Source organism: Podarcis filfolensis (genome assembly GCF_964270895.1).
Source record: "Podarcis filfolensis genome assembly, chromosome: 8".
In the NCBI taxonomy this organism is placed as follows: domain Eukaryota; kingdom Metazoa; phylum Chordata; class Lepidosauria; order Squamata; family Lacertidae; genus Podarcis; species Podarcis filfolensis.
The window spans coordinates 5,912,518-5,938,011 of record NC_139611.1 but is presented as its reverse complement, the minus strand read 5'-3'; the positions used below and the strand labels follow the sequence as shown (position 1 = coordinate 5,938,011).

Sequence of the window (25,494 nt, the reverse complement as noted above, 5' to 3'; positions counted from 1 at the left end):
AAGAGGAAACTGAGGAGCTGAGGAAGGTTCAGGAAGAGACCCTGGATGCAATTGCTGTCCTTGAGATGAAGGAAAAGGAGATGTTGTTGCACTTCCGAGGAGTTAAAGAGAACCAGGAGGAAGAAATTTCAACAAAACTATTGAAAGAACTGGCGGATTGGTTAGGGGTCGAGGAAGATGAATTACTTTTGGACATTGAAAAAATATTTAGGATTAAGGTGAACAAGTCAAGAAACAAAAAGGGACCGGGAGATTGTTTAGTATTTCTGAACTCGAGGCTACTCAGGGAAAAAATCCTATTAAAGAATAGAACTGATCCCTTGTGTATAGAGGGCAAAGTAATCGAGATTATGAAGGAGATCCCAACCAGGTTGCTGAAGAGGAGAGATAATTCTAGATTCTTAACATCAGCGCTGAAGAAGAATAAAATTTTGTTCAGGTGGGAATTTCCCGAAGGACTTACCTTTACATATAAAGAGAGAAGAAGAACCCTTAGATCGGTGGAGGAGACCAGAATTTTTTGGAGGAAGTACTGGGAGGAGCTGGGAGGAGAAAGGCTCCAAGAGTGAGAAGAAACAAGATAAAGCTAGAATTATTATAACGACTTCTACCTTTTGTGCCCTTATATTATAATTATTATTATCATTTCTTTTTCTTTTTCTTTACCAACTACCCCCGATTTTAAAGTAGTTCATATAAATTTAATAAAACTGTATGGCCTTTAAGTGTATTTCCTGGAATATTAATGGTTTGAACAGTAAATTGAAAAAGAACAAAGTAGAATGTACCTTAAAGAAAGGAAAATGGGATATAATATGTCTACAAGGGACCCATGTATCTAAAAATCATATACGGGTACTAAAAAACAAGAACTTGGGTCTGGAGAAAAAAGATTGCCCAACAGTAAAGAAATTTGAAGAATTAAAAGAGAGGGGGTGAATTGGTTAGAATATTTCCAATTAAAAACAATATTTGAGAAGGATGATAAGCTTAAGGGGTTTGATTAAAAAAATCTCGGTATGGGAAAAAGAAATTTTATATAACAACCAACAAAACCCATACCGAGAGTGCCTAGGGAGTGCCTAGTTGATGTGCATCAGCAAGGCTCCCCCTGCTGGTGTTAACCCTTCCGGGTCTTCAAGTAAGCAGGCCGAAGCCGGATAATCGGATAGGACCAATAAAGTTGTGGCCAATTTTAGCCCATTAACCTTAAAACAACGGTGTCATGTGTCTTTATTCTTACTGGTGGGAGGTGGGAACTCGCCACGCAACCTGACTTGGCCAATTCAGCTCACAATGCGTTCTCAAAGTCTATGGGGTCAGTTTGAGACCCCTTTTGAAAGCCCTTTTGAAATTTGCTATCATACAGCCCAGTGGAGTGCTTGAACTACAAGCTGTTGAACACTCCCCCCGCATCGCTATGTCCCTTGTGAAGTGCTACTCACCAGATTCTCAGAGATTCGCTTCCCTTTGTTCCCGATCAAAATGCAGTCGCGTGATTTGGAAATGTGGTAGTGAAAGGTCCACATTCAGTGCCCCGGTGCCCTGTTACCATCAATTCTGTTGGAACCGGTTCAGACTGGTTGGAAACCAGTTGGGAAAAGTCCATGCAGGTTCCAACTTGCCCAGACCAGTTTGAACTGGCCCAGACTGCTTGGAACTGGCTCAGACTGCTTGGAATAGGTCTAGGCTGGTTTGAACTGGTCCAAGTCGGTTGAAATAGGTCCAAGCCGGTTGGAACCAGTCTAGGCCAGTATAAAACAGTCTAGGCAGGTTTGTGCCAGTCCAAGCTGGTTTGGACTAGCTTGGACTAGGCTGGTTTGAACCGGTCCAAGCCGGTTGGAACCGGTCTAGACCAGTTTGAACCAGACTAGGCCAGTTGGTGCCGGTCCAAGCCGGTTTGAGCTGGTCTAGGCCGGTTTGAACTGGTCCAGGCTGGTTGGAACAGCTCTGTGTCACTTGGAAGCAGCCCAGACCTGCTAGGACCCCTTAGGCTGGTTGGATCCAGCCCAAGCCAATAGGAACCAGCCCAAAGCAGTTTGAAAAAGTCCAGGCGGATTCTAAGTTCCCAAGGCTGGTTTGAATTGGCCCAGACTGCTTGGAACTGGCTCAGACTGGTTTGAACAGGTCTAGGCTGGTTTGAACCGGTCCAAGCCAGGTGGAACAGGTCTAAGCCGGTTGGAACCGGTTCAGACCAGTTGGAACTGGTCCAAGCCGGTTTGAACCAGCTGAACCCAATTGGGAAATGTCCAGGCGGGATCCAACTTGCCCACACCAGTTTAAACTGGCTCAGACTGTTGGAAGTGGCTCAGACTGCTTAGAACTGGTCTAGGCTGGTTTGAACCGGTCCAAGTCGGTTGAAACAGGTCCAAGCCAGTTGGAACCAGTCTAGGTCAGTTTGAAATGGTCTAGGCCTGTTTGAAATGGCCCAAGCCAGTCTGAGCAGTTCCAAGTGGGTTGGAACTGGCCCAGACAGGTTGGAGAAGGTCCAGGCCAGTTGGAGCAGGTGCAGGTCATTTGAAACTGAATTTGACCGGTTCAAACCAGCCCAGACCTGTTGAAACCGGCTTCGACCGGTACAAATCAGCTTGGACTGGTTCAAACCAGCCCAGACCTGTTCCAACCAGTCTGGGCCAGTTCTAACTGGTCTGGTCAAGTTGGAGCCCACCTGGACCTTTTCCAACTGGTTTCGGCTGCTTCCAACTGGCTTGGGCTGGATCCAACTGGTATGAAATGATTCCAACTGGTCTGGGCTGCTTCCAAGAAACATAGACCTGTTCCAACCAGCCTGGACCTGTTGTAACCAGCTTGGGCCAGTTTCAAATGACCTGCACCTGCTCCAACTGGCCTGGACCTGCTCCAACCTGTCTGGGCCAGTTCCAACCCACTTGGAACTGTTCAAACCGGCCTAGACCGGTACAAAACTGCTTCAACCAGTTCAAACCGGCTTGGACCGGCAGAAACCGGCCTGGACTGGTTCCAACTGGCCTAGACTGGTTCCAACCGGCTTGGACCTGTTTCAGCCGACTTGGACTGGTTCAAACCAGCCTAGACCTGTTCCAACCAGTCTGGGCCAGTTCCAAGTGGTCTGTGCAAGTTGGAACCCGCCTGGACATTTTCCAACTGCTTTGGGATGGTTCCAACCGGCGTGGACCGGACCCAACAGGTATGAACTGGTTCCAGTTGATGTGCATCAGCAGGGCTCCCCCTGCTGGTGTTAACCCTTCCGGGTTTTCAAGCAAGCAGTTGGAAAATGTCCAGGTGGGTTCCAACCTGCCCAGACCAGTTGGAACAGGCCCAGACTGGTTGGAACAGGTCTGGGCTGGTTTGAACCAGTCCAAGTCGGTTGAAACAGGTCCAAGCCGCTTGGAACCAGTCTAGGTCAGTATGAACCGGTCTAGGCCGGTTTGTGCCGGTCCAAGCCGGTTTGAACCGGTCAAGTCAGGTTTGTCTAGGCCGGTTTGAACAGTTACAAGTGGGTTGGAACTGGCCCAGACAGGTTGGAGCAGGTCCAGGCCAGTTGGAGCAGGTGCAGGTCATTTGAAACTGGCCCAAGCTGGTTACAACAGGTCCAGGCTGGTTGGAACAGGTCTATGTCGCTTGGAACCAACCCAGACCTGTTGGAATCATTTCATACCAGTTGGATCCAGCCCAAGCCAGTTGGAAGCAGCCGAAACCAGTTGGAAAAGGTCCAGGTGGGCTCCAACTTGCCCAGACCAGTTTGAACTGGCCCAGACTGGTTGGAACAGGTCTAGACTGGTTTGAACCAGTCCAAGCCGATTTGTGCTTGTCAAAGCCGGTTTGAACTGGTCTAGGCTGGTTTGAACTGTTCAAATTCAGTTTCAAATGACCTGCACCTGCTCCAACTGGTCTGGACCTTCTCCAACCTGTCTGGGCCAGTTCCAACCCACTTGGAACTGCTCAAACTGGCTTGGGCCTTTTAAAACCGGCCTAGACCTGTTCAAACTGGCTTGTACCGGCAATAACCTACCTAGACCAGTTCAAACTGGCCTAGACCGGTTCCAACCCGCTTGGACCTGTTTCAACCGACTTGGACCGGTTCAAACCAGCCTAGAACTGTTCCAACCAGTCTGAGCCAGTTCCAACCAGTCTGGGCCAGTTCAAACTGGTGTGGGCAAGTTGGAACCCGCATGGACAACTGGTTTCAGCTGGTTCAAACTGGATTGGACTGGTTCCAACCCGTCTAAACCAGTTCCAACTGGTTTGGACCTGTACCACCCGGCTTGGACTGGTTCAAACCAGCCTAGACCTGTTCAAACCAGTCTGAGCCAGCAAAAAAACCCTTTCTGCAACCCCAAGAGTGCCAGATTGGAGGGAGGTCCCTCACTCATCAGTTTCTTTATGTACCAGAATGTCCCATTTCCCTTTTGGGACGTGATTTCCTATCTAAAATTCAAGCTCAAATAGCCTTCACACCTAAAGGGGCAGAATTGAAATTACCACCAATTGTAGTAGCTCTAAAGCCAGGTGCAAGCAGAACTGCGCATGCGTCGGCGTGTGTAGATGCACACCCGTTTCGCTCTTGGGACTTTACTAATTAAAAGCCTGAGAAACAAATAACTCTCTGCAAACTGATAGCTGACATACCTGATCGAAAACTGGGCTTAGGTCCAAGTCCTGGATTGGAGTAAGTTAGTGTTTAAAACGGTGGTTTATCTATTTATTTGGGAAAGACTTGAGAAGGACTTAGCAAGATGGCCAAGTCTTTGAAGGAGCTGGGTGAAATGATTCAGCGTTCGGAAGCAAATGTTCGCGCTGATATGCAAGACTTGAAAGGAGAGATGAGAAGAAGGACTGCTACAGTAGAAAAAGTTATGAAAATAGCAGAGTATGCAAAAGAGGTAGCTGATGCAAACGTAAACAAAATAGAATCTCTGACAAAAAGAATTTCACAAATGAACGATAGACAGTGCAGAAGGAATTTAAAATTCTCTGGTATTTCTGAAGATATTGGGAATAAGGACCTGGAAAAGGAGATGTTACAAGGGCTCAAAGAACAAGGAATTGAAATTGAGCAGAATGAAATTGAGAGAGTGCACCGGGTGTTCACATCACAAGGAGGCTCTGGACTTCCCAGGGTTGTAATTATGGCACTCGCAAGAGAGAAGGTAAGAGATCAAATTCATAAATCACTCCAGCACAAAGCAGACCTGCAGTTTAAACAGTGAAAGGTCATAGTGAGACAAGACTTTTCTCAGGAAATGCTTCAAGACAGGAAACGTATGCAGCGGTTTGCACAAGCTCTCTACAATAATAAAATTCTCTTTACCTGGGCCTACCCTGCTACACTGTTGGCTTTTAAAGACAGCAGGAAATATTCTGCTAAGAACCCTGGTGAAGCAAAAAAAATGCTAGCTGATTTAGGAGTTGACTACAAGGACAGACTGAGCAAGAACTCTCATGTTCAGAAGAATTACAGGTAGACCAACAGGGAGAGTCGAGTGAAGAATCTCCAGAATCTCCAGTGCAGAGACAAGAGAATAAAAGAAGACGGAAGTCGAGAGGGGAAGGAAACAGCAAGAAATAATATATACTAGAGACATCTAAAATGGTCTTTTGTGTATATATATATATATATATATATATATATATATATATATATATGTTGCTTTTTCTGATATAAACTTTCCAAGAGCAAAGGGAGAGGAGTGTGGTTCTCCAAGATACCATGAGACAGGGATCATGGAGATCCCTAACTGAGTCTCAGGGGAGAGTTGAATGGGCCAGAATTGGAAATATAATATATGTACACAGAGGGATTCAAAAAATAAACAGTAGCTGGGATAATGGATAGATCTTTAAAGGTTTTATCTTTAAATGTTAACGGGCTGGCCTCAAACACCAAACGCTACTGGGTTCTGACACTGGCTAAGAAAATGAAAGTGGATATACTATGCCTTCAGGAGACTCATAGAGCCCAAGCAAACAATAGACCTTTGTTATGCTCTCAGCAATGGGGCCTAATAGCAGAATCAAAAGCGACGAACAAGGCTAGAGGGGTCGCTATACTATGTAATGCAAATCTTAGGCCGGAGGTTCTGAGCCGAAAAAAGATAATGATGGTAGATTTATATTCTTAAAAATTAAACTGTCACAAAAAATCTTTACAATAGCTAATATATACAGGCCTAACACAAGACAGAAAAAAATTATAAAGAAAACCTTCAATAGACTGCAGCTTTACGCTGAAGGGGAAGTCATCGTTACAGCAGACTTTAATTGGAATATAAAGAATAGTACTTTCAGATTATCTAAATGGGGATTAAAGGATGTTTTTGAGAGGGGAAACCCCAATACCAAACCTACCTTCTTTTCCAACAGACATAAGACTTTCTCTTATATTGACTATGTGCTAATTAAAGAAGGGAATGAAATCAGTGTTAGAACAGCAAAGACCATGGGAATATGGATTTCAGACCATGCTCCACTATTTGTGGAGCTGGGACTGGAAGAGGATGGAAAAAGTAGGAGATGGCAGTACAATAACCTAATGATGGCAAAAGAGATTGACAGGGAATATATTAGAAAACCAATTGGTTGGTATTTTAAAGAAAACAATAGTTCAGCCGAGATCCTGATAGTATGGGACGCTTTCAAAGCTGTTATAAGAGGACATTGTATACTGAAAGAGATTGTGATTAAGAAGGATTGGTACTCGGGGAGACAGGAAAAAATTAAAGAGATTGAAATCTTGCAACAACAGCAACAAGTTACATTTCTACGGAGGAGACAGGAGCAGTTAAGAAAGTTAAAACAGGAATTGGATGAGCTGGATATAGTTGGAAGAGAGATAATATGATCAAAAATGATTTTCAGAGAACCTCAATAGGATCATATAAGAGACTGGCAAACAATTTAAAGAAAAGAAGGGATCAACAGAGGGTGGAGGCCATTAAGACCAGAAGGAAAATACATACACAAAGCTCTAGAGAAATAAGGAAAGGATTTGCAGGATTCTATCAATCTTTATATAAAGAAGAAAACAAAAATATAAGTAGGGAAAGTTTAGGGTTTAAAATCGAAGAAATTGATAGATTAAGACTGAAGAAGGAAATTTCTCTGGAAGAAATAGAGAATGTAGTTAAATCATTTAAAAGTAAGAAATCCCCAGGATTAGATGGAATTACGCCAGACTTTTATAAAGAAACAATTGATATCCTGGGCTCAGAACTGAAAAAAGTATTTAATAATATCTTAGAAGGGGGGGAAGCCCCAGACACTTGGAAACTAGCGGAAATAGTAGTGATAGAAAAACCACAAAAGGACCCTACAGAGGTGGGGTCATACAGACCAATTAGCCTAGTAAATCAAGACTATAAGATATTTACAAAGATCTTGGCAAGGCAACTGGAAAAGGTGTTACCTAAAATAATTAAGGAAGATCAGTATGGATTTGTTAAGGGAAGATACATAGGCCATCCTATAAGAAATGTGTTTTAATAAATACATTTTTTATTTTTTATTTTTTTATTGTTTTTTATTTTTATTGTTTTAATAAATACATTTATTAACAAGCAGGGTAAAAGGAAAATTGGTGGTCTTAAAATTGGATGTGTATAAGGCCTTCGACACAATTAGACATAAATTTTTATGGACTATTATGCAAGAGGTGGGATTAGGAGAGAACTCTGTCGAAACAATCCGGGAATTGTATAGAGAAGGGAAGGCTGTGGTCAGAGTGAACGAGGGGGTTTCAGATCAATTCAATATACAAAGAGGAGTTAAACAAGGATGTTCACTCTCACCACTACTATTTGCATTGGGTATGGAGTACTTGGCAGACAGAATACGAAACTCAGTAAGGATAAAAGGATATAAGGAAGGAAAGGAAGAAATTAAGTTAAACATGTATGCAGCTGCTATCCTATTATTATTTACAAACCCCTTAGAGGGTGTAAGAGAATTTATGATAATCCTGAAGAACTTTAAAGAAGAGTCGGGATTGGGAGTAAATTTGGAGAAGTCTGAAATTTTATTCGGGGATGTAAATAAAGAGGAGAAGAAGGAAATTGCAAAAATGACAAAAATGGATATCAATAGGAAAAGAATTGAATACTTGGGGTAAATATTATTAAAAATAGTGCTAGGATTCCAGATGTAAATTACAAAGAAGCGTGGAGAAAGATCAAGACAGATATAAAATCATGGAAAAATAAGAATTTATCTATTCTAGGTAGGGTTAGAGCAGTTAAAATATTTTATTTTTATTTTTATTTTTATTATATTTATTTCAAGTAATTACACTACCCATTAGGAAAATATGGTTCAAAACATGGAATAAGGTATTTAAAAATTGGATTTTTGGAAGTAAAAGAGTTAGAACCCCAGACATAGTAAATTATTCATCTCAAGAAGAGATGGGATGGGGAATACCGAACTTAGAATTTTACTATGAAATGTTCCAGTTGAAAAATCTAATAGATATTGGATATATGGAAGGGAATAAATAATAAGGCTGGAGAATGAAATAAATGAAGGAATAGGAAGAGAAGGGCTATTTAATAGAGATATTAACATGGCTTTTAAGAAGATAATAGGACCAAGGAAAACTGCGTTAGGAATCTGGAAGAACTGGAATACAAAATGGATGCCAACATACTCAAGGTGGATGCCGTTAAAATATATGCAGGAGGGTCAAAGGGAGCCTGCTTGGTGGAAGAAATTAGAAGATCAGGGATTTTATAAATTAAAAGATATGTTTGATGAAGAGGGGAATTTAATTACAAAAAAAGTTTTTAAAGAAAAAATAGGAAAACAATATTGGGTGAAAGTGCAAGGACTTTATGATTTAATAAAAATGGAAAGAGCAGATGAAACGATGAGGACACAAATGAAAATAGATATGGTGCTGAACAAAAGACAAATGACGAAGAAAGGGATAGTAGGGATGTTATATAAAGTGATGATAAGCAACAAAGAAAGAATGATAAGGATTATTCAGATTAAATGGGAGCAGGAAGGTATGATCCATCCAAACACGGCCCAAGAAATTGTGGCACTCACTAGGGCCCTACAGCTATCAACAGGCTGCTGTGCCAATATCTATACTGATTCAAAGTTTGCCTTCTTAACCCTGCATGCCCGTGAAGCCCTATGGAAGGAGAAGGGACTCATTGGTACAAAGGGCAAAGCTCTCAAATACGGCCCAGAATTAGAAAATCTCTTGGAAGCTGTATGGGCACCCGAGAAAACTGTTGTAATGCACTGCCGGGGCCACAGCCGGGAGTCCACCAAAACGGCAAAGGGCAATCATTTGGCAGACAAGGCAGCAAGGAAATCAGCCCTGGAGGAACCTCCACCAGACTCTATGATAGCCTCCCTTTTGCCAACAGTTATTAATATGCAGGAAATGAAGCCCATTTATACTGAGAGAGAAGCAAAATGGGCCCTCCAGGAAGGAAGAACCAGTTTACCTCCCCATAAAGGATCGTTCATATTGCCAGATCAGCGGGCTTTTGTCCCAGAAACCCTAGGCAGAGAGGTGGTGAAGCGGTACCAGGAGTCCACTCATTATGGAGCCACAGCGTTGGGAGAAGGCCTAGGCAGGCAATTCTATATCGCCAGGCTATCTCAGCTGGCTGAGGCCGTGTCAAGAACGTGTCTCCTATGTGCCAAAAACAACCCCAAGCAGGGCCCAGTACTTCCTCCAGGAGTACAGCAGACAGGCTTCATGCCAATGGAGAACATGATTGTGGAATTCACGGAAATGCCTGGGGCAAGAGGCTATCATTATCTGCTCGTCTTTGTAGATACTCCAGTGGGGTGGGTTGAGGCGTATCTCACAAGGACTGAGAAAGCCCGGGAAGTTGTTAAGCACCTCTTAACTGATATCATCCCGAGATTTGGGCTACCAAGCAGTATAGGCAGTGATAATGGACCAGCCATTATCGCTTTGTTAGTGGCAGGTGTATGCAAAGCCCTGCAGATACAATGGAAACTGCACGCTGCCTACCGACCACAGAGTTCCGGCAAGACAGAAAGAATGAACTGGACTCTTAAATCACAGCTGGCCAAATTGTGCCAGGAAACTCATGGCAATTGGGTGGACTTTCTACCCGTAGCCTTGCTCAGGATCAGATGTGCACCCACCAAGAGGCTAAAGCTCTCTCCCTTTGAGCTTTTGTATGGAAGACCTCCTCCACTTACCACAAAAATAAGAGCAGACTTAGTACAAACGGGAGGACAGATTACATCAGAACAAATCCAGTCTCTCTCTCGTGTTTTGATTTCTCTTAACAGGTGGGCCCTTGAATGTACGCCAATCAGCCTGGCTGAACCCATACAGCCCTTCCAGCCTGGAGATGAGGTGTGGATGAAGGAGTGGAAGAACAACCCATTGGCTCTTAAGTGGCATGGTCTTGCTTGCCACGCCATCTTGCTTGCAACGCCTACCACGGTGAAAGTGGCCGAGGTGACCCCCTGGATTGATCACTCTTGTCTGAAGTGGTCTGAGGGTCACTGGAACTGTGAGCAGAATCCTTCGGACCCCCTGAAGTTGAAGATCACCAGGAACCCCTGCCCCTAGCCCCACCGGGAGTGGGTTAGGGCACGAGCCCCAGACACCCGGTCTGTTCTCACTGCACCGGAAGCCAGTGAGTCTACGCACACCCAAAGATTGAGGAACTGCACCGGCAGATGGGAGGATCTTTACCAGTTGAATTATCAGCCAGTCCTCAATTTGTGCCAGATTTAAATACAGACCAGCTGTACAGATAGTAGTAAGGAATGTGGATGGGCTAGGGAACATAATTGATAAATGGGTAGAGTTGTTGGAGGATTACGGATGTCATATCCCCTTGTATTTTCATGATTGGTACATACCCGTTTGGGTACAAGCATTACCAAGGCAGCTGTGCCATATACCCATATACCCTTAGAAGGGTTTTGGCCGAGACCAACCTATCATAGGAGGTAAATGCCCGGAGAACCTAAAAGAACCGTTGTCGGGTTCTCTCACCCACCACCCCAAGGTGTACTTCCTCCCACCATACTGGTCACAGTAGCCTTCTTTCCTCCCCCCCCCCAAACCCTTTTTGAGTAGCAATAGCAGAGTGTATATAGTGTGAATTGACCACTCCAGTTCGACCAGAACCCGGGAACCACTAAGAGGCTCTACTGGGTGCAGCTGAACGGAGGGTTGGCTCACTCTCCAGGTATGCTCTGGTCTTGGTTACCTCCAGTTCTTCTTACAGTAATAATAACTGTTCTCCTTATCTTCTTTTACGTATATAGGAAGTATTTCTTCGGAAAGACTACCCACGAGGAATTGTTGATATCCTTGGGCTCCTTGAACCCCTGGAGTTCCTTGATCATGATGAAGTTGATGTTAACCCTGATGTGCATCTTGACCTTGAGGAGACCAATGACAAAAGAAAATGTTTTTGTAAAGCATGCTAAGCAGATGTTTAAATATATGGCGAAAATGTCACCCTTTATTATGAACACCCTAGAAAGGTAGCTGACATATCCCAGGACTAATCAGGGACCTTGACGTTGTCTTGGCAGGCCTAGTGTATAATCATAGTGGCCTTTTCGCAACACCTCCTTCTGAAATGAATGATACCTCCTACCGATATTTCCGGTTCTCCAGAACCACCCAGGGCTTGTGCTTTTGTTGTTATGCCTCTGGATCATGGAACACCAAATGGAAAGATTGGCCGAATGTCCAGCACCACCAACATAAAGGTTGGCTGGGAAATTACACACAGTGCACTGCTAAGTTTTGGTTGTGGGGTTCCTTCAACGCCTCTTACCAAAGCAACACCACCTCCTCAGATCTGTACCCATACTTTCCCAGTCAACTTCACTGGACAGGGATCCATCTGCATACATCCGGGAGTTGTGGCTGAACAAAACCGTGAAGCACTATTTGCCCTAACATGCAGGTTGGAGAAAACCATCAATGCCGCTACACATATCCTCCGACAGTTGCAGTCTGAGATTGAGGATTTGAACCAGATAGCAGCAGCTAATAGACTTGCTCTTGACTATCTTCTCGCCAAATCAGGAGGTTTTTGTAAAATAATCCCGGAAGGCAAATGCAGAGTGAAGTTTCATGACCTCAACAACACTATTGAGGATGAGTTGCCAAAATTACAGGCCCTTATAAATGATAACCAACCCAGTCAGAATCCTTGGGAATGGATGTGGTCTTGGGTCCCAGGAGTAGGATGGTTACATAGCCTTTTGACCGCCATTGCAGTAGGAGGATTCGTCTTCCTAATACTTCTTTGCATCACCCCTTGCTGCATATCTCTAGTCAGAGGAATGGTGGCCCGAAGCATTAAGAATCTCACTGAAACCCACATCATGGCCATATACCGAGCCCTGCCCCCTCTGCCAGAAGAAGAGCATGAGTACGCTCAACTAATTCGTGAAATACCCCCTGAAGAGATCCCCTTGAGAGACACAGTTGTCTGTACCGGGGTTCAACATGAGAGTCAAGCTGGAGAAACAACTGTGACTTGTTTCTAAGCTTGAAAGAGGGGAATGTGGCAAGGCCACCTGGAAGAGTTTTATGTATAACCATGTATCCTAATAATGCTTAAATTGTTAAGGCTAGAAGTGCCTAAAAATCTTAAGAATCAAGATTATATGCTTGCAACATACGCTTCTGGTTTCTTGTTGAATGATTTTTTAAAAATCTTAATGATTTCTTCATGAACTTGTTCCAAAAGCTTTTTATCTCCTTACACCCCACCATATATGGTACATTGTTCCTATCTCGGTGTTGCATCTCCAACACACATTGTTTTTTTGCTTATAGATTTTTGCCGATTCCTCGGGGCAGGGGTTAGGTACCATCGGTAGATCATTTTCATTAGATTCTCCCTTATTGTATAACATGCTGTGAACTTGATGTCAAATTTCCACAGCTAACATTATGTTGTGGCCAAAATCCTCTGCCCACTTTATCATAACGTCCTTTAGCATCTCATCCTTGAGTTCCCATTCCAAAAGTAGATCATACATCCTAGATAGGGTCTTTTTATTAATTTGTACTAATTCCTTTTGTAAGAATGACTTCTTTTCTCCAAAACCAATCTTCTTTTCTCCAAAAGCACTTTTCTTATCCTGATTAAATATATGCACTATTAGGTGATAGTGAATCCAGCCGTTACAATACTGTTTAATTTCTTCATACAATTTGATTTTTAATTGGCCCTGTTCTACCTTTATTAATTGTTGCTAAGTTGCCCAATTTGTGTCCATGTTTGTCTTTTTTACCGTTATCATCTCCACTGGGGATACCCACCAGGGTATTTTGGGCTCTAATTGTCTGTAGTACTTATCCCAGACCTTGTATAATGAAATTCTGACTATATGATTTAAAAAGTCCTTATGCACTGCCACTTTGTTGTATGTTAGGTAGGCGTGCCATCCAAACCTCGTATTCCAACCTTCTAAATCTAATATATCAGCCTTCTTCAAGAAGGTGGGGTTGTTTAAAATGATTGTTAAATGTGTTGTGCTGATTTAGATTTTGTATTTGTGGGCTGGAGTGCTGTTTCAGGGCTCTTGTATTGTTTATTAGTGTGCTAACATTAGTCTTGTGGCTATTTTTAGTATGTTTTTATTATTTTAATTTATATTATGTTCTGATATTTTTATTATGAATTTTGTGCAGTGATTATTCTTATTATGTATTTTGTGCTTCGTATACTTGGTGTTGTGAACCACCCTGAGATTCAAAATCAATAAAATCAACAATCCAAAACAGCATCAACAAGAAACACAACAACAACAAAAAGGTTTCCTACCGCTGTGTACGGAGGGTCGTGAGGCCAGCACCACTCCTCTTGGTCCATCCTGATGGCGTTGATGTTCCTGGCGCTGGTCCAGACTGGATCCCGCGGAGAGCAGAAGATGGTATCTCTGCAGCACAACTCTGATGTTATGTTGCCTTGGCCTGCCACTGCTGTGGATGTTCTGTCAGGAGGAGAAAGGGGCTCCTTGAGAAACGTCACCTCCAAACAGCCCACCAGATGTCCCAATAGCCCACCAGATGCCTCACTCACCTGGCATGCAGCTCAGGAAGTCCTGCGGGTAAGGTTCCCTGTGAATGCAGTGGAGCAGCCTCCTCAAAAAGCGCTGGACCCTGCCTTTCTTCCGATGTTTATAGGCCCGCTGCATGATGTTCAGGCAGCTCCTCCCTGTCTGCCTGAGCCCTTCTTCCTCGTGCTGCTGCATCTCTTCCAGCCCTGAGTGGCAAGGGAGAAAGGTTGAGCAAGGCGGAGATACACAGGAAAAGAGCCATCCATCAACAATATGAAAACAGCCATCAGGTGTGTTTGTGTGTGAGAGAAGAAGAAGAAGAAGAAGAAGAAGAAGAGTTTGGATTTGATATCCCGCCTTTCACTCCCCTTCAGGAGTCTCAAAGCGGCTAACAATCTCCTTTCCCTTCCTCCCCCACAACAAATACTCTGTGAGGTAAGTGGGGCTGAGAGACTTCAAAGAAGTGTGACTGGCCCAAGGTCACCCAGCAGCTGCATGTGGAGGAGCGGAGACGCGAACCCGGTTCCCCAGATTACATGACTACCGCTCTTAACCACTACACCACACTGGCTCTCAAGAGAGCAGTGAAGTCACATTCCAATTCTCTTTGCATGTTCATCTTGTGGCACCTCTGTCTGAACATACATCTGGGAATTTGCCTTCCCCTGAAGACCTTTCTCAGCAGAAGCATCCCTCCCTGCCCTCCGTACGTCTCACTCACATGTTCCGTAGGATGCCATGTCTTGATCGTGGATGAAACTGGCATCCCGGAAAGCCAGATGACCTAGAGAGAGAGGGGGGGCAAGAAAAGGGACATCATCTCAGTGCAAAGCAAGCGGAGACAGAGGCAGCTCGGCAGGAGGACAGGTATGCTCCGAGGCCTCCACCCTCGCGGAGCACTGAGAGCAAGATCTGGGCGCAGATGGAGGCCTACCTAGCAGGTGGCCTGGGGACATGCCCATCCTCCCTGGCATCGTTACCAAGACGTTTCTGTCCATCCCTACCAGGGAAGAACGTTGCTTGACTTACCCAGAAACAGAGCTGCCACCCTGGAGACTGATGGCAGCCTGTTGGCGGACGGCTTCGTACATGTTAAGGCAGCACTCCGAAGGGTGTCCTTGCTGAAGGTCTTGCTCTGTGGGCAAAGACAAAGGAGAAGTGGCATCAGAGAGGGTTGAGAGCACGGCAGAAGAGCCTTGCACTGCCAAAGACATGCCTGGGCAAAGGTGCCAGCGAAGCAGAGGGACCTTACCAGATGCTTGGCAGCCTGGTGGAGAGCAAAGTGGAGGCTAAATTTGTTGGGATGAGCCCACCACTTCACTTGTGGGGCTAGATGGGAAAGAGCCCTCCTTGCAGCCTGCAACACAAGAAGAGAAGAGGGTTACAAATTGCGGCACATAGTCTCGTAAGCTCCTGAGAACAATCCCTCCCTCCTACTGTGTAAGTCCACCTCTTTGGCCCTCACCTTGGCCACCTCGTCCTCGTCTTCGAGGTGGATGAGGACCACAACCAGTTCGTGAATGGCTTCTTCTTCTGTTGTTGTTGTTATTATGGGAAGCCTTTGGTCTCTCACCCAGCCCCGAAGCAGCCCCAGATGTTGGATGGCTGATGTCCGGACGGAGGCTTCCTCCTGTAGGCAGAAAATATCAGAGGTTGTGTTTCTCATCAGATCAGTTTCCTTTCTCCTGCCCACTGGGGTGTTTTGAGGCTGCTCAGCCCCCTATCCTCCTCCTGGGGGAGACGGGGGGCAGGGGTGACTCTCTCCCTGCGTTTTCCAGGCAGGCTTCCAAGAGAAGGTGTTCCAGAGGAACACCCTCCTGAAGCCAGAACATCTCCGCTGCATGCCAGTCTAAACCCCACCCTTCCTCTTCCAAAGCATTCCTCCTCCACCGGGTGTGGTGTCATGTTTCCCCTCATACTCACATGGGCAGCCAGACCGCAGTAGGTTGCCGCCAGCATCTTCAGGTCTTCCTCTCCCAGCTCCCTGGAATGGTAGGCTTGGTCTACTAGCTCTATCAACTCTGGGAGGACATCAGCTTCTGCAGAAGGGAGGGAATCCAGCAGCAACAGCCGCAGAAGCGAAGGGTCCTACACAAAAGAGAGAATCTTTTCAAAGGTCTGAAAGGCCTTTTAGCACAGGCCCTTCAGTATTGTGCCAGCAAAAGAGTGCTGGACCATGATTAGAATCAAGATCTATACCCCCCCCTCCCTCCCTCTGAGCATCACTTGCCATGTCAGAGTCCAGAAGCAGGGATATTCCTCTGATGCTGAGCTTCCGGACTTGCAGGTGGTCGTGTGCCAGCCAGCTGAGGAGCTGCTCCAGTGTATCTTCACAGGGATAGACCTCCAGACGGCAGCTGAGCAGCTAAAGAGGCCCAAAGAGAAAGAAACTCTTCAGGGATGAGCGGCTGAGGCAGGTTCTCCTTTTACCCACCATTTGCAATTCTGCACAGAGCAAACCCACTGAAGTGGATGGACCAAAGTTTGTCATGTACATCAAATCCAGTGGGTCTACTCTGAGGAGCACTAAAACAGGCAACAGAACGTAGGCTCAAAGCAGCCCAACACTCGGCAGAAACCAAGCCAGGGCCTCCTTGCTGCACCCATTTCCTCCCGCGTCAGTCCCCCTCACCTCGATGTAGATAGCTGCCGCGACTTGTGGCATTCCGGCAAAATCCTGGTCCTTGAGAGCAGCGATGATGCTTTCCACCATGGGAGGGATCCACCAGTGTCGCTTTCCGACAGCTCTGAAATGGAGAAGGAGATCTCAGTAAGGAAGGGAAAGACACCGCAGGAAGCAAACAGGGGCACAGTCCGATCCCGTGCCTTCAGCTCCATTTGCCAGACCACTGGGGAAGGTCACCGCGTTCTTCCTCTTACCTCACCATGGCAGACAACCCCTGGCTGAAAGTCTCCCGGCAGAAAAGTTGGTCAACGATGGCCGCCTCCACTTGCTCTCCAGTGGTGCCAAGAAGGAGGTGCAGAACTTCCTTAGCCCCTCTGCAACAAAAACAAGGCCAGTTTTACCAGAAGGGTCATTGCCACACACTCAAATTCCTTCCCCATCTTTCCCTCCCTAGCAGCCGCCTGAAGGAGAGCCTCCCTTGCAAAACCAAGCTGGACTGGAAACCCCCCAAGGCTGAAGGGGAAAAGACTCCATTGGTCCCTTTGCAACACACTACTCACCCGAGGAATTCCTGGTCGTAGTGGAAGTTCATAACCATCCCCAGGAGAGCGATGAGCAGCTGTGGGAAGTTCTGGCGCACAGCTGCCTTGTAGTCCTCCATCCTGAGGATGGCGTGCAACAGGCTGGTGAGATGTTGCTGGAAGAGAGAGAGGTGCAAGTCACTTTCCCTGCTTTTCTGCAGAATACAGGAATCCCTAGATATTACCCTGGGAAGAAGGAAGCCAGAAAGCAGGTGGTAGGTCCTTACCACTTCGGTGGCAGATTCTGCCAAGGGGCTTTCGTAAAGCTGCTCGGCCGTGAGATGGATCAGTTGTTCTGGGTCGGCCGATGCTAAAACCTCCTTCCACACTCTCTCGCAGTCTCTGTGAATGCAAAAACAAGAGCAATGGTCAGATTCAAGTCTTCTGCTTGCTGCCATGCTCCAGAGAGAGGAAATGGCAGCAAGGGCTTTCTGAGCAAGCCCTGCAGCTTGCCAACCTCCCCCTTAGCCCAGTAGAACCTGGAGGGCTCCATACCTGAAAGGAAACTGGAGGAGATATTCAACCACTGTCGCCAGGTGGTGGTGCGACAAGATGGACAAAGCGAAGACGGCCATGCTTCTGCCTTGCACTGCAGGCCCCTGGCTGATCTTATAGAAGCCCTCCAGCAGCACCTTCACCTGTCAGAGAAAAGGAGAGGGTTGCTTGGAAAGTACAAGGAAGCGGGGCTGTCTGCAGGCGGATCCCTCCATCCCTCATTGAAAGAGGAACCTTTGACCTGTGCCACCACAGCCATCTTCCTTCCAAGGTACCACTCATGGTCCTTGGAAGTACTGAACCCAGGCAGCTCCAGGGCGCCAGTTCCCCTATCCATTGTGGACCAAGAGAAGAAGCTTGCCAGTCTGCTCCCAGAAGGAGGAGGATTCCCCATCCCTGAACCCATGTTTCTCAGGTCCCTTGGCTGAGGTTCTTCTCCTGACATTGCCAGGCCCCTCTCAACTAACATGTGTCCTGGCCACCCAATGGCATGAGGTGGCCTCCCCTACACCAAAGCAGAGAATCTTCTTCTCTCCTACCTTTGCAGATGCCTTACCTTCACTTTTGTGCCGCCAAACTGCTTGAGGAATTCTTGCAGTAAGTGGGAGATATCCAGTGGGTTGAAGCTGCTCTCGACAACCAGGTCTCTGGCCAGGAAGCACATGGCCTCCAAGAGCTGCTCCGCAGGGAGAAAGGCACCAAAGACCTGAAGCAAGAGAGGAAGGTCAGAGATGCCCGCAGGGCAGGGCTGGGGAGCAGAAAGCCTCTGCGGAACCCAGAACATGTGGCTTGAGAGACAGCGACTTACCCTGGCAAGATGGTAACAATTATTCACGAACAATTCAGGAACCGGTCCTCCGGTGGATTTGAGGACCTTCTCAGCTCTGGTGATAAGTGTTTGGTTCCATGACGTTCGTGCCAGCATCTCTGCAAAGGAAAGCCAAAGGGTTAGTTTGGGTCTTGCTCACCCCCACCCCATGCTGGGATGCATTCTTCCAGTCTTACCTTCGTTGCGCCGCAGGATGGGCAGAAGATGGCAGAGAGCCTCTGCTGCCCGCTGCCTGCTCTCCGGGTCCGGATCCAATGCACAAAGGCAGGAAATCGCCACCAGTTGGCCAAAGGAGCATGCAGGAACCGCTACCGATGGCTGAGAAGAAACCCAGAGAAGGGACTGATAAGAGAAGCAACCCATCACCAGCGCTATTTAGGGCCGGCGCGCCTGAGGATTTCCCTTTTTCTTCCAGCGCCCCAGCAGCTCCGGTTTTCCCACCCTCCCACCCTTTAGGTTTGGCTCTTTGACATTGATATGGACTTCAGTTGGTCGCCGTCAAGGGGCCTGGTAGGAATTTTTCCCACTTGGCAAATTGGCACCAGCCATTTGGTTTTTTGCCTACCTCGTAGCAAATCATCACAACTTCCTCGGCATTGGCGGTTAGGCATTGCTATTGTTCTGCAGTTGGAAGAGGGGAGGAAGTGCCATCGCCTGCCCCCCATATCGAAGGGTAGTCCGGTAAAGGATTCCGGGGGGCGTGGCCCCGTCCGAAGCCTATGGAGGGCAGGGCCCAAGGCACGCCCCCGAGTGGTGACCCCGGGGGAGCTCCTAGTTGATGTACATCAGCAAGACTCCCCCTACTGGTGGTTAATCCTTGCCGGTCTTCTAGCAATCAGGCTGAAGCCGGTTAGTCGATAGGACCAATGCCTAAGCCAATACCGCTCAATTCCTGTAATCAATAAAGTTGTGGCCTAATTTTGCCCATTAACCTAAAATACTGGTGTCCTGTGTCTTTATTTCCGTGGGGGAGGCGGGAACTCGCCACGCAACTCACAGATTCCTGGATCTTCTGCAGGAGGGCGGAAAGATCTCGGAGCGCCTTCCTTCGGATCTTCCCACTCTTCATCGTTGCGACGACTTCCGTAAGTCTGTTCTTCAGCTGGTCCCTGCTGTCGCTTTCAGGAAGAAGATCAGCCGCATCCAGAGAAGCTGTGGTTCGGATGCTGAGGGGAGAGAGGAGTAGCACTTTTGTCAAAAGGGTTTATTGCCTCCCATCCTTCACAGACCCCAAGCGCCACCACCATAGAAATGGACCGGGTTGTTTTTTAAAAGCAGTTGATTATGGGGGAGGGGATTAGCACAGGATTACCTTGGAGAAAGATCCTCCTCATCTTCCAGGCTGATTTCTGGTATTTGATCTTCATCAAAATCAATTCCCTGTCCACAAGAAAAGAGAAAAGAGAAACAGGAACGTCAGAATGTGAAGAATGGATCAGACCCATTCATGTTTTTGTGTTGATCAGGAAAGCACAGACGAGGTAGGTTGGGAAACAAACTGAAAATCTCTGGCCTCCATTTCCTTAGAGACCTTATTCATCCTTCTATTCATTTAAGCCTTCCGTTAAGAGTTTGGGTGTAATCCTTGACACCTCCCTTTCCATGGAGGCGCAGGTTACAACAGCCAAGGCGACATTTTTCCACCTTCGCCTCATCAAGCAGTTGGTCCCTTACCTTTCCCGCCCCAACCTGGCCACAGTGATCCATGCGATGGTCATCTCCAGGCTTGACTACTGTAATTTGTTCTACGTGGGGCTGCCCTTGAAGCTGTCCCAGAAACTCCAGCGGGTGCAGAATGCTGCAGCGAGGCTCCTCACGGGGTCTCTGCCATGGGAGCATATTCACCCAGTGCTTTTCCAGTGGCACTGGCTCCCGGTGGAGTACAGGGTCAGATTGAAGGTGCTGGTTTTGACCTTTAAAGCCCTTCACAGCCTCATACCCTCGTACCTACGGGACCGCCTCTCCCGGTATGCCCCACGGAGGACCTTAAGGTCCATATATAGCAACACCCTAGAGGTCCCGGGCCCTAAGGAAGTTAGATTAGCCTCAACCAGAGCCAGGGCCTTCTCAACACTGGCTCTGGCCTGGTGGAACGCTCTGCCTCATGAGACCAGGGCCCTGCAGGATCTGATCTCTTTCCGCAGGGCCTGTAAGACAGAGTTGTTCCACCTGACCTTTGGCTTAGAATCAGTTTGATTCCCTCCCCCTCTTTCTTTTTCCTTTCTCCTCCTGTGAAGAGGCTGCATCCTAATGTTTTAATGTTGTATCTTAATCTTTTAAATTGTATTTTAATCAACTTTTTTATTATTGGTTGTTAGCCACCCTGAGCCCGGTCTTGGCTGGGGAGGGCTGGGTATAAATCTATTATTATTATTATTATTATTATTATTATTATTATTATTATTATTATTATTTTGAGCATTTGTACCCCTCTCTTAAGCCAAAAAGGCTCCAAGAGAGCCTTCCATGAAATCAAATGCAAGAAACTCCCTAATGGCAGACTTCTATTGTAAGAAACAATCTGACCGACAGAACACACAAGGAAAGGGGGCAAGGAGGGCAGAGGAAAAGACAACTCACAAGCTCAGGCCCCAGTGTCTAGAATGCTGTTGTCATCTCTCCCACTGAGGCAGCCTGCTGAAATGGCTGCTGCCAGATGACAGTTGGGGGAGAGGAGACCTGAGGGAGATGGCCTGTCTCAGCAGAGCCCACGGCGCTGTTTCTCATCCGTCCTTCCTCCAGGAGCAGAGCTCCGCCAGGGCCCCTGTCTCTCCCTCGCCTGCACCTGGGAGCAGCCCTTTCCTGGGATGGACTCTGTGGACAGGTGGGCAGCAGGGCTCCCTGCCTCAGCTCTGCAGAAAAACCAGCTCCACCCGGTACCCCCTTCCCCTGAACTGGGCCAGCCACTCACACTTCCTTTTCTTCCTCTGTTTTCCCCTTCCAAACTATAGTACAAAGATAACATCCAGCATGTATAAATAGAAATGAAGTCTCTTCCAGATTCACATGCACATAAATCAGAAGGAATCCTCTGTTCAAAATAATATTCAATCGACTTCAATATAGGACACTGAATTTCCCTTTTTGGCATTCCTTCTCCCCTTCCAAAAACTTGGGCAAAGCTCAACCCTTTCTTTGACTTTGGATAGCTCTTTGCCTAACTTGGTGATACCATTAATCTAGGTTCCAGATGCCGATGATGCGGTAATTCTATCTAGAACCCCCATTGGACTCAAAAGAGCACTAAGAAAGCTCGCAGCATACTGTGAATCTGAATGTCTCAAAATCAACTATCAAAAGACCAAGATACTCGCTTTTGGGGGGAAACCAAAGCTTAGAAGCTGGGAACTCCAAGGCCATAAATTAGAACAAGTCACAAACTACAAGTATCTAGGAATGGTGGTACAGGCCTCAGGAACCAACAAACTACACATAAACTCCATCGGGAGTTCAGCGGGGGAAACTGCAAATTGTATCCTTAAATTCTTCAGAGCACAAGGGGGCTTCTTCGTCCCCGCAGCTCTAAAATGATACAAGGCCAAAACTTTGGCGCAACTCCTGCATGGTTCCTTTTTGGGTCCGCCTTCCTCTGCTTTCTCCCCCCTTGAGAGAGTTCGATCTAGACTTCTTAGAGCTCTCCTCCAAGTCCCCAGATGCATGGATTAGATTGGAAACGGGGATGATGAGAGTGGAGGCTAGCATCTGCCTAACATCAATCTACAAATGGCTGACATTGAATCTGCTCCCCCGAGGGATAGCCCCTTTGATCCTCTGTGACCAATTCCAGTCGGGCTGGCAGACTGAAGTCCTGAACACCCTCCGGAAACTGGATTTTACCCCTCAAGCCCTTCTAAGTCTGGGCTTGGGCCAGGCAAAAGCTACGGTCAGGCAAAGAATATTACACACCGAGAGACAGCAGGACTGTGCAAGGTGCCCCGACTATAGAATTGGAGAAATCGAGAAATATATAGCCGCACCGGCAGCATATCTCTCCTTTCTTGTATCTAGGGATGCAAGAAGGGCCTTTACACTCGCCAGAAGCACGGCTTTTCCCTCGCCGGTCCTGGATGGAGCCTTTAGAAGGGTATGCTCAGAGACTTTGCACCTGTCCATTGGGAGAGATAGGAAGCCCAGAACACTAGTTCTTTGTTGTTGTTGTTTAGTTGTTTAGTCGTGTCCGACTCTTCGTGGCCCCATGGACCAGAGCACGCCAGGCACTCCTATCTTCCACTGCCTCCCGCAGTTTGGTCAGACTCATGTTTGTAGCTTCAAGAACACTGTCCAACCATTTCGTCCTCTGTCGTCCCCTTCGCCTTGTGCCCTCAATCTTTCCCAACATCAGGGTCTTTTCCAGGGAGTCTTCTCTTCTCATGAGGTGGCCAAAGTATTGGAGCCTCAGCTTCACGATCTTTCCTTCCAACGAGCACTCAGGGCTGATTTCCTTAAGAATGGATGCATTTGATCTTCTTGCAGTCCATGGGACTCTCAAGAGTCTCCTCCAGCACCATAATTCAAAAGCATCAATTCTTCGGCGATCAGCCTTCTTTATGGTCCAGCTCTCACTTCCATACATCACTACTGGGAAAACCATGGCTTTAACTATACGGACCTTTGTTGGCAAGGTGATGTCTCTGCTTTTTAAGATGCTGTCTAGGTTTACCATCGCCTATCTCCCAAGGAGCAGACGTCTTTTAATTTCGTGACTGCTGTGACCATCTGCAGTGATCATGGAGCCCAAGAAAGTAAAATCTCTCACTGCCTCCATTTCTTCCCCTTCTATTTGACAGGAGGTGATGGGCCCAGTGGCCATGATCTTTGTTTTTTTGATGTTGAGCTTCAGACCATATTTTGCGCTCTCCTCTTTCACCCTCATTAAAAGGTTCTTTAATTCCTCTTCACTTTCTGCCATCAAGGTTGTGTCATCTGCATATCTGAGGTTGTTGATATTTCTTCCAGCGATCTTAATTCCGGCTTGGGATTCATCCAGCGCAGCCTTTCGCATGATGAATTCTGCATATAAGTTAAATAAGCAGGGAGACAATATACAGCCTTGCCGTACTCCTTTCCCAATTTTGAACCAATCAGTTGTTCCATATCCAGTTCTAACTGTAGCTTCTTGTCCCACATAGAGATTTCTCAGGAGACAGATGAGGTTGATCAGGCACTCCTATTTCTTTAAGAACTTGCCATAGTTTGCTGTGATCGACACAGTCAAAGGCTTTTGCATAGTCAATGAAGCAGAAGTAGATGTCTTTCTGGAACTCTCTAGCTTTCTCCATAATCCAGCGCATGTTTGCAATTTGGTCTCTGGTTCCTCTGCCCCTTTGAAATCCAGCTTGCACTTCTGGGAGTTCTCGGTCCACATACTGCTTAAGCCTGCCTTGTAGAATTTTAGATAATTATGAAAAATGTTGGACGGAAGTGAAAAAAGACTTAGAAATTTGGTCAAATTTGAAGCTTTCCTTGTCGGGTCGAATTGCAGCTATAAAGATGAATGTATTGCCTAGAATGTTGTTTTTGTTTCAAACACTGCAAATTGTGGACAAGATGGATTGCTTCAAGAAGTGGCAGAAAGATATCTCTAAATTTGTCTGGCAGGGCAAGAAGCCCAGAATAAAATTCAAGATATTAACTGATGCAAAGGAAAGGGGTGGATTTGCCCTGCCAGACTTTAAACTTTACTATGAATCAGCAGCATTCTGCTGGTTGAAAGACTGGCTGCTTCTTGAGAACACAGACATTTTGGATTTAGAAGGTTTTAACAATGTCTTCGGGTGGCATGCATATTTGTGGTACGACAAGGTTAAAGCACATAAAGCATTTAAGAACCATATTGTCAGGAAAGCTTTGTTCAATGTTTGGATAAGATATAAGGATTTATTGGAAAATAAAACCCCAAGGTGGCTGTCACCAATGGAAGCAAAAGCCCAGAAAAAGCTCAATATGGAGGCCAAATGGCCGAAATATTGGGAAATTTTGGAACAAGAGGGAGATAGACTAAAACTGCAGAGTTTTGAGAAACTAAAAAACAAAGTGCGAGATTGGCTTCATTATTATCAGATAATGGAGGCATATAATTTGGACAAGAAAATTGGCTTCCAGGTGGAAAAATCAAAATTAGAAACAGAACTGTTAGAACCCAAAACTAAAATTTTATCAAGGATGTATAACTTGCTGTTGAAATGGAATACACAGGATGAAACGGTGAAATCTGCTATGATTAAATGGGCACAAGATGTTGGACATAACATTATGTTTGCTGACTAGTAACAGTTGTGGACCACAGGTATGAAATTTACGGCATGTAATGCCTTAAGAGAGAATATTATGAAAATGATATACAGGTGGTACATGACCCCAGTCAAGCTTGCAAAAATATATCATTTGCCCGATAATAAATGTTGGAAATGTAAAGAGACTGAAGGTACATTCTTTCACCTTTGGTGGACGTGCCCAAGAATCAAGGCTTTCTGGGAGATGATATATAATGAAATGAAAAAGGTATTTAAATATACTTTCCTGAAGAAACCAGAGGCCTTCCTTCTGGGCATTGTCGGCCAATTGGTGCCAAAGAAGGACAGAACTTTTTTTATGTACGCTACAACAGCAGCAAGAATACTTATTGCAAAGTATTGGAAGACACAAGATTTACCCACTTTGGAAGAATGGCAGATGAAGGTGATGGACTATATGGGATTGGCAGAAATGACTGGCAGAATCCGAGACCAGGGAGAAGAGTCGGTGGAAGAAGATTGGAAGAAATTTAAAGACTATCTACAGAAATATTGTAAAATTAATGAATGTTAGAATGATGTTGGATAGAAATTAAGTGGTTTCCAGCTGTAATGCTTTAAGAGATTATGAAAAAAGGGTTATAAATAGGTAAAAACATAATGGTAAGGATTTGCTGAACCAACAATTTGAGGTGGAATACAAAAAAGGGAGGC

At 46.0% G+C, this 25,494-nt stretch overlaps 2 protein-coding genes and 1 long non-coding RNA gene across 3 annotated transcripts in view; all 3 read right to left on the bottom strand.

Annotated features, from left to right (window-relative positions):
• Window positions 1-11,239: 11,239 nt before the first annotated feature.
• LOC310769927 lies at window positions 11,240-13,950 on the bottom strand. Its single transcript, XR_014551856.1, has 2 exons — window positions 13,782-13,950; window positions 11,240-11,370 (listed from the first exon to the last, which is right to left on the bottom strand). It is a non-coding gene; the product is annotated as an uncharacterized lncRNA (long non-coding RNA).
• A 5-nt stretch (window positions 13,951-13,955) lies between these two features.
• On the bottom strand, window positions 13,956-17,703 carry LOC310769773 (maestro heat-like repeat family member 5). The gene is made up of 11 exons (XM_083629500.1): window positions 17,451-17,703; window positions 17,203-17,339; window positions 16,897-17,016; window positions 16,649-16,763; window positions 16,247-16,381; window positions 15,940-16,104; window positions 15,482-15,646; window positions 15,269-15,373; window positions 15,046-15,151; window positions 14,738-14,800; window positions 13,956-14,222 (listed from the first exon to the last, which is right to left on the bottom strand). The coding sequence occupies exons 1-11, from the start codon at window positions 17,619-17,621 to the stop codon at window positions 14,032-14,034; spliced, it is 1,473 nt and encodes a 490-aa protein (XP_083485626.1). The 5' UTR covers window positions 17,622-17,703; the 3' UTR covers window positions 13,956-14,031.
• Window positions 17,704-17,710: 7 nt separating this feature from the next.
• LOC310769723 (uncharacterized protein) overlaps window positions 17,711-25,494 on the bottom strand; it is an 88,933-nt gene continuing 81,149 nt past the window's right edge. The window contains exon 18 of the mRNA XM_083629384.1: window positions 17,711-17,861. Coding sequence (XP_083485510.1) covers window positions 17,833-17,861 — 29 coding nt within the window. The 3' untranslated portion in view covers window positions 17,711-17,832. The remainder of the gene's footprint in view (window positions 17,862-25,494) is intronic.